Raw genomic sequence first — 9,270 nt, forward strand, 5'->3', positions numbered from 1 at the left:
GACGACACATACATTTAAATCAGCTATAATTGATATAGCACTAATCTATAAAGTGACAATACGAAAGCACTGCAATCTGCTCAGCGCCAAAAAGCAGATGGATACTGTAACTAGTGATATTTCTCTCAGGAGTTAGCTAGAATCCAAAAACAGAGCAAAAACGACAGTAAATATTGGATTATGTTCATCAGCTGTTCCGCAACCCAGCTTCAGTTGAATCATGTTCCTGTCACACAGCTGCCGTTTGCATAAATAAGCAACTAAAAGGGTTGCCATATCAATTTACAGGGCAATATGTTGGTTTTGTTTTGACCTTCCCACTTATTAATGTCAGTAATTCCCAGTTTAGAAATTTAATTAATGTTTATGTTAAGCAAAATGACTTTAGTTACACAGGATTGTGTATCTATTAATATTAGCTCATACCAGCATGCTGGTCACACCACATCAGTGTATATATACTGTATATATGTTACTATAGCAGTGTGCACACTGTCCATATACACCAGCAACAGTATGCAGTATTTATAAAAATCAATATTATGGTAATTATAAGAAGAAGCAAAAAAAAAAATAGCATGGTTCAGTTCAATTTAATTCAATTTTATTTATATAGGGCCAAATCACAATAATAGGTGCTTTATACTGCAAGGTAGAGACTCAACAATACAATATAGAGAAAACCCCAACAATCAAACAACCCCCTATGAGTAAGCACTTGGAGATAGTGGGAAGGAAAAACTCACTTTTGACAGGAAGAAACCAGAACCAGGCACAGGGAGGGGCGGCCATCTGCTGGGACTAGTTGGGGCCGAGAGGAGGAATGAGATGGTAAATTTTTTAGATCTAACCAGGAACTCTGTCAATGTACTGTAAAGTTCTGTGAATATGAGTATTTCATTATGAAATACTTCAAAAAGTAAGTAGTGATACTTTTGTAAGGATACAAAACATCTAAACTTCCTAAATAAGTTCAGTTTAGTTTTAACTTGATGTTTAATCTTATGAGTTGGCTACTCTTTCTTGACAATGGATATTTCACAACAAATATCAATGTGTATCTTTCTGTTATGAGAATTCTCCAGCAAAAACATATGAAGAGCTTATGTTCTCAACCTGCAACCTCACAGGAAGTAGAAGGACTTAAATCAGGCTCTGGGGAATCAATGAAAAACTCTCTGCTCTGGGTATTGTAAAAAAGTAACAACAAACATGTTGATTTAGGTCATAGTTTGTGACTGGCATTAATTAGGACACAGCACTGCAAGAGAATTTATTACAAATAGACTGACAGCAAAAGCTTGGCTTTCCTGTCCATTTCTAAACAAGTGACCAGAATTTGAGAAGACTTGACTTTGATGTATTAGTTCTGTAACCTTTATTGACACCCATCTCTCTGGTAAAGTTTTCTTTTCTTTTCTACAACATAACAAAATCTCCCAGAAAATTTCTCCTCACATTCAAAATGAGCATGGAGTATCAGCACGACTGCAAACATGTCTGTCCAGTGGGAGCTCACCCCCTGTGTTTATATGTGCTGCAAATACACTTGCACATTCTCACACACATGCACTGCCTTTTTCTCACAGACTCACCACACTTATACATGTTGTAAACGTGCAGAGAAACACTCCCCCGGCTAAATATAAGTGTACATCAGGCTGTGTTGGATAAGGTGGATACACAGTTAGAAAAACTCCCAAAAGACCATTTAGCTTTCTGAGGACTGTGCTGCTCAACTGCCTTCCTGACAGTCAAAAGGAATCCATTTACATACTCCTCCTCTGCGGGGAAAAGCTATGCTCTCTGTTTTCGATGCACAGATTATAGTTACTCAATTGTTTTTTTTTCACCTGCTCTTCGAAGTCTGATGGAGGGAAGACAGTGAAAAGACAGAGAGAGAGCAAAAGAGAGATGAACCAGTCAATCAGGATCTGGTTTGACAGGCTGCGTGTCTTTATTTAATGACGCATACTGTGGTAGCACAAGACAGCAAATGAACCGTTACTTCTTATCATCCAAAACGAACTCTGAAATCTAAAGCTCCACAAGACAGACTTGGGATGGGAAAAAAAGATTAGAAGGGTAATTTAATTTGACATCTTCCCAAAAAGAAAAAAGTCGAGCATCTTATCACAATCTTTGTTAATTCAAAGCGCAAAAGAACATTTGCACATGTTCTGTTCAGGCTCATTAAGAGCTAAGCTCTTTGTTAATCTCTTGCAAAGGTCAGATTCAACAAACCTGCGTATTTGCACTTTTCTGTTGGAGTATCCAATTCACTGTACAAGAAGGTTTTCACACCCTTGCACGGGTGGCACGTAGGACCGCTTTATTTTCTCCTTTGGGAACTCTTTAACCTGTGATCATTTTCTGAGAACAAATTCAGACGTTTTCTTTTGTTCGTGCTGCCTTTGTGCCATTTTATTACACGCCTCTAGTGTGGTTTGTGTGAAGTAAACACACAGTAACATACTGTAAATTATAACATGTCATCACCAGTCTGAAGTTTTATATGGCTCCTTGAGACTGCTTCAGGAAATGGCCTTTATTTACTCTTTAAAAGGGTCTGCATTTTTTCCCACACCGCCATCATCATCATCATTATCTTAACCGTCATCGTCATCAACATCATATCATAAAAAAATGCAGAATACTGTATCCATAACAACAAAAATAGAGACAAATATTCAGACAGATCATTTTGTACAATACACGTTCATAAAATACAATACATATCATGGACTTCACTGTGTTTGTTTCTTTTATAAAAATACAAAGAGCAGTTACAATAAAACATGTTCTCGCTGTGGTGTTCGGTACTTTAAGCCTCTTTTTTGTGTGAACTTGGTCAATGTTGAGGCTGTGGGTGGCAGACGTTTCGAAAAGATGCTGCAAGACATGAGAGAAGTTAGCCTTCAGTTCTTTCTGTTGTATTTCATAGAATGTTTCTTAACCCAAACAACAATCTTTCTGAAATCTTACCAAATATTTGTGTTGCTCAAACCTAGAAAAGCATAAAAGAAAACGAGATTTTCTGCCAGAAAGTTCTAAAGGCAAACTTTTCCCACTAGTGCACAGGAAGCTCATCCTGGCAAAGCTTTTCCAAGCAGTAACACCTAGAGCAAACTGGTGATCCATGCACAAAGATCAATGTCTTTTACAATTTATGTACAGGATGGCAAAAAAGAATATATGTACAAGATCAAGTCCATCATACATATCTCCTAGTGTCCCTCCTGCACAGAATCTTTTTGAATGACCTCCGGAAGTCGTTGTTGAAGATGGTGTAAATGATGGGGTTCAGTGCACTGTTGCAATAGCCGAACCAGAAGAAAAACTTGAACAGTTTTTCAGGGACACAGCAGGACAGACACAGTGTCTTCAGCATGTATGTAAAGAAAAAGGGAAACCAGCAGATCACAAATGCTCCAATGACCACTGCCAGGACGAAAGTGAAGCGTTTCTCTCGGTTCTGACGGCCTTTCCAGCGGCTGCCTTTGGTGCTCGGCTCGCGCTTTCTGACATCATCTTCCCCTGGTTTGATTTGACTCAGTCTGGGTTTCCCCTTGGTCGATTTTTTTTTAATTGAGCATGGATTGTGCATATGATGATCAGAGGAGGATGAGTCCTCAATGTCCACCCCGTTGGCCTCACCTTTCTCATCCTCTGCACCATCGCCTCGTTTCACTTCCTCCTTCAGTTTGATGACCTGTTCGCCATTCAGCTTGTCGTGATCCTCATCATCCCCCATGCCGTTCTGCTTCTGGTTGGAAGCAGCGACGGTGGCAGCCTTTGGCAGATCCTTTCGCTTTCTGTCTCCGGGTGGTGCTCGTGTCCTCTTTTTGGCAATCTGGTAGATCCGAATATAGACCAGAACCATGATGATGCAAGGGAGGAAGAAAGACCCGATGCAGGAGGAGATGACATACCATTTCTCATCATTGATCCTACACGAAGGTTTAGTAACATTAGTAAAACTGTTATTATTGTTATAATCATTTTCAGTATTTTTGTCTTTCTTCATGGTGATTAGAGGTGGGAAGGATATAACTGCTGCAATAACCCACACAATGAAGATGATGCATTTGATGCGACGCGGTGTCCTTTTCAGGTTGTACTCGATGGCCTGGGTGATGGACCAGTAGCGGTCTAAGCTGATAGCACAAAGGTGGGCAATGGAGGCAGTGCAGAAGAGAACATCAAGTGCAAGATAGATCTCACACCACACTCCACCGAAGTACCAGTATCCCATGAGCTCATTGGCCAAGGAGAAAGGCATCACAAGGGTAGCCACTAAAATGTCTGCTGATGCCAGAGACACCAAGAATAAGTTCTGGGGAGCCCGCAGGGCCCGGCTTGTAAACACAGCTATGACCACCAGGACATTACCAAACACTATCAACAGGATCATGATCGCCACCAGCACTGTGAGTGGCAGGGCAATCTGGAGGGTGTAAACTTTCATGTCTGTCTGGTTGGTCTCCATAGCACACTCCATTGGAGCAGGTTGACCCACTGCCTATCTGAGTTCACCTGAGGTTAACAAATATCATCCACCAGGAAGGACAGAGCTTGTAGCTCACAGCAGGGATGAGGAAAGGAAGCAAATGAATCACTCCTCTGGGGCTTTCCTCAGCTTTTTCTCTTTCATTGTGCACTGCCTCCTCCAAGAATTAGCCCTTATTATTTATAAGGCTGACAGTTCATCTGAAAATATGAGGCAACACAAAGAAACAAACATCAGATCCTTCAGTGCTAACAATTCTGTTCTCGCTTAACTATGACATGACTTATGTACTAATTTCACCTGTCTGAGACATTAGGGAGTAACACTGAGAAAAGAGCGTAAAAAAGAGCGGAGCAGCCTTACCTGAGATGAAGGGCAGTGGCACAACGTGTCCAGTGCATGAGAGGCACAGGCATTAAAAAACTGTCAGTGGGTAACTTCTTCAGGCAGACCGTTTGAAAGAAAAGAGGCTCCATGAGGCAGATGAAGCGTTTCCTCTGCGTCTCCTCTCTCTCTCCTCACACAATGATCTCTGTGCTGCATCTAGTTGTGCTCAGTAGCGGACCTAATAGAGCGCTAATCACGTTATCCCGGGCGCTGCCGTGCTTCTGTCTGCGTGTGGAGTTTCTCTCCTCAGTGTTAACCAGTGCGCCACTCCCTCTCTTTATATTCCGCACGCTGCAAAAAGTGTCCCCATCACCGGGCCACTGTGCTTCCGCGGAGTGTCAACACTGGCGTTTTGCCATGCCATGTTTACCTGGCAACATATCGCACACAAAATACGGTCTGCAAGCTTAGTGCAACGGGGAGGCGGAGATGGAAAAGAAAAGAAATGAAAAGAAAACTTGTGCAACTTCTGAACGAAATAACAGGTATATCTGGATCATGCGATGTTGTTACATTTTTGTTTAATTTAATTTGTTCCCCTTCAAGAATTACTGCTCCAGGTGTTTGACATGACGCCTCGTGATCCTGATTTTTAAAACGAAAAAACAGCCAGAGTAAATAGATACTAAAGGCAGAATTACTGCAAGAGAAAGAACGCTTTTTTGTGGCAAAGTTATGGAGGTTTTAATTCAGGTCACTGAGTAAGAAGCCACATTTTGCAGTTCAAAAAGAGACTATTGAAAGCGTAAAGTACAGGCCGTGTTGGGACAGATATTTTTTGCAGTGCAGCTGCTAGACTCTGTTGCTAAGCAGCTGCCATGGACACACCATGTGGATATCAGAGAAGCATTTTATTACCCACCAAACCTAATTTATTTGGCCACCTTTCACACTCCATGTAGAACACACAAGGGAGTCCCCAAACTTTTTCGAGAGCGGACCTCCGACTGACTCACAGACCTGTTTGCCTGAAGGATACATATAACAAAGTGGCCAATGGTAGCAGAGGCTCAGGCAGATGTAGAGTATTAGCTCTGTATTCCCAACAGAATCTAAAAAAAATACAACCTGTTCTATAAGGAGTCCTCTCTGTGTGTGTGTTTCTCTGTGGCCACTTATTGAAGCAAATTCAGTGATTAGCAGAACTTTTTTTTTATTGGCACAGACGATCTTATCAGTATCTCGTGATATAAACAGATTGCTGCCAAGTAATATTTTTCTTCAAACATGCAGGTGGTTTTCTTCTTCAGTGTAATCTCATGGTGGCTGCTGACTTATAGGGCATTAAAAGTGGATAATGAGGATAAAGCTAAAAATTAAATTAAAATGGTTCAAATTAAATAAATATCAAACATATTTTTGCCTTTCTATTTATTTTCTAATGTGTCCTGTGTGACTGTCTTGCCATGTAATGAGAATCGAAAGCTGTTTCTTGTGAAAAAGTTGTATAGTGGGACATGTATCACAATACAAGCCTATTAGGAGTCACTGTGCAATCCACTTTGCAAGACAAATCCTGCAAAGTGATAAAAAGTTACCCAGTGACCTGAAATAAACCTGCCCAAATATTCCTTTTCAGCATTCTGACATCATGACAAACCTTATCTCTCAACCTCCTAATTAACAGTCACTCCGAGTCACACCCAAACACGCAGAAATTTGACTATAACTATGAATAGAAACCCTTTGTCTCTTTACATGTCATGAACTCTGTTCAGTAGTTCACCTGATGTTTGAATTCAAATATTTAACTTCACCTGATGCTTGCATTACTCTGCCCAGTCCAGTTTACTTAGACTATATTTACCTGTCATATGATGCATTGCGTCCATAGACTAAGGATGTGCCAGGTAATCACACAACAGCTGCAACAATTTAACACTAAAAACATATTTATCAGTATGAAAAAAGGATAAAGACTGGATCTTTACTGAACTTTAAAATAAACCAACAGTGCGCCGAAGCCGGAAAATGTTTTTCATAAATCTAAGACAGCAAGGGAACATTTAAAAAGAGAGTAATAAAGAGTCAGTTTTAAGTATTACTTAAGTCAACTAGAAAGTAGTTATTTTCCTAAATCTGACACATACAGTGTGGGCAGTATTCCTCTGACATTAGATCAAAAATCTCACAAGACTTCGCAAACCCCACAAATGCTAATCCCCTCTTTTTATGTATACAATTTATAGCTGGAGAAGCCTGCGCTTTTGTTTGGTTTGGACACTTTTAGCATTTCTTTAGATTTCATCCACTGGGGGATTCATTATGGTCCAAACTCCCAGACTCTTCTCAGAAAGTCTTTCTTACCACAGAAACTGTGCTGAATGCATTGTTTGTGTTCCACTAAAAAAAATCGCTCCAGCAGGGTGACTCGAAGGAGGGAAATCTCGAAGAGAGGACACAGAGTACGCTGCTTATCATCAGTGTGTGCCGGGCGCGCTCAGAATGCAGGAGTCAGCAGACACACTGAAAAAAGTGTTGTGATAATCTTGACTTCAGTTGTGCTCGTCTCTCACAAACAAACTAAAGCTGCAACAGTTAATGGCGACTTCAGTGGGTTTAACACCCTGTTGGTGTCTATGCTGTGGAGCGGCTAAAACTACAGCTCTAATTATGAACCAACCATATTTTAGTTTGTAATTTTAGCTAATAATACACTGATTTTTACAGTCACGTGCTTACATGTAGTGTCAAATTTTCTGATGTTTTTTCCGGGGATCTTTTATTTTCTATTCACCGTTAATTTGATGATTTGGATCACGGAAACAGAAGTGTGTCTTTGACCCTGTTCACTCCAAAGCAGGAGCAACAAGATGTGGAAGAGAAAATTGACATGATTTTAGTCAGAAACATGTAACCCAATAGCTTAATGGATTATTAGAAATTTTGGTTGCTCTGTGAGTGTCTTCTGTTGAAGCCATAAACCACAAACTATCCGATAAATGTGCGGAAAGCTTTTAACGGGAAGTCAGTGAATATTCAAAGTGCCCACCTGCGAATCGCTGCTCACAGGCAGGACCCACAAAAAAGCCTGACAATCCAACTCTTATCTGTCCTGGCTGGTGAAATGATAGCAGCCGTACAGGGAACTGGCTGACTGTTTTTGGGTAAACATTGTCTCGTGGCGCCGGTTGATGCATGAGGGCGCGCACAAAGCGCAAGGATACAGTGACACCTGTCGTCTCCAGCAAGAGCCTCCCAGCTTCGGGAACCAGCTCCGTGGGAAAAAAGATATTTATGGACAACACAGACGATGAGGAAGTGGAGGAGGTCAATGAGCTCAGTGTTTTTTCCCCCAAGTTTATGATTTCCTTTGCTAAAGACAGATATGTGGGAGACAGCACTCTCCCACAGTACATACTTGAGCGTAACTAGACGAGACGATGAACTCGGTTGATCGGGTTGATTTTCAGATGGTGTTGGTAGCTCCATGGTGACATCATGTGAGTATTATTATAGATTTATTTAAAAAGATGAAATGAAGACAAGAAAAAAGAAGAAAACCCCGTTTCGAGCTTAAGTTAGAAAACAATTTCATCTCCCCAGCAGGGGGCGGTGTTGCACTGGACTGATGACACCGATACAGCTTCAGGCCGTTAGAGAGACTGTGATTACTTAAAAAACAAACAAACAAACAAACAAACAAACAAACATTGTGTAAAATGCACCTGCTGCTCTTTTACCATCTTTCGTTACACATTATGTAGCATAAATGAAACCGTATTAACCTCAAAGGCAAGGTGAAAATAGCCAGTCTGAAAGTGAATTATAGATATATGGTGAGAACATCTGTGGCAATGCTGCATGTCATCAACCTGACAAGTGAGAAATGCTGGATGCAGACAAACCGCGGGCAATACTTAAGATTAGAGCAACCTATTTCTTTCCGTTATCATCAGTGGCGTTTGCAGCTGTATTCTCTGCACAGGTGAATAATGAATCACATCAGAACTTCCAAGATGAGCTGTGAATGAGAACAGACTCAGCTCTGGCACAGGTCAGCAGCGATGCAAAACAAACAGGAAACGTGTTGTGCAGTGAGTGCTGAAATCGTCCCCGGGGGTGACACACAAAGACTGCTTCCACTGCTTAAGTGGAACCAGTGGAAAAACATTTGTTTATTTCATTTAGAACATTAGAAGAGTGTACTTTTATTACAAATTAATAAATAGATTTTTCTTTCTTTGTATTTTTAGACGGATTGCATTTTGGGCTACGATAAATCTTAATGATTTGTTATTGAAGAAACTACTAGCTCTTACAAAAGTTTCTTATCAAGGCAAAGTCCCACACCACCAGTGATGAAGCCCCAGTGCATGTCCCACTAACTGGAACTGTTTCTCTGTACAGCTGCTTGCTGTTGCCACATTTTA

General features: G+C 40.8%; 1 protein-coding gene across 1 annotated transcript; it reads right to left on the bottom strand.

Annotated features, from left to right (window-relative positions):
• Positions 1 to 657: 657 nt before the first annotated feature.
• On the bottom strand, positions 658 to 5,247 carry adra2a (adrenoceptor alpha 2A). Its single transcript, XM_086296393.1, has 2 exons — positions 4,874 to 5,247; positions 658 to 4,710 (listed from the first exon to the last, which is right to left on the bottom strand). Exon 2 carries the CDS (start codon positions 4,499 to 4,501, stop codon positions 3,215 to 3,217), a length of 1,287 nt encoding a protein of 428 aa, XP_086152519.1. The 5' UTR covers positions 4,502 to 4,710; positions 4,874 to 5,247; the 3' UTR covers positions 658 to 3,214.
• Positions 5,248 to 9,270: the final 4,023 nt, after the last annotated feature.

The sequence above is a fragment of the Aulonocara sp. 'chitande type north' Nkhata Bay genome, linkage group LG6 (assembly GCF_057382095.1).
Source record: "Aulonocara sp. 'chitande type north' Nkhata Bay isolate Kocher_YH1m ecotype deep benthic linkage group LG6, A_spYH_male_GT1.1, whole genome shotgun sequence".
NCBI classification, from domain to species: Eukaryota; Metazoa; Chordata; class Actinopteri; order Cichliformes; family Cichlidae; genus Aulonocara; species Aulonocara sp. 'chitande type north' Nkhata Bay.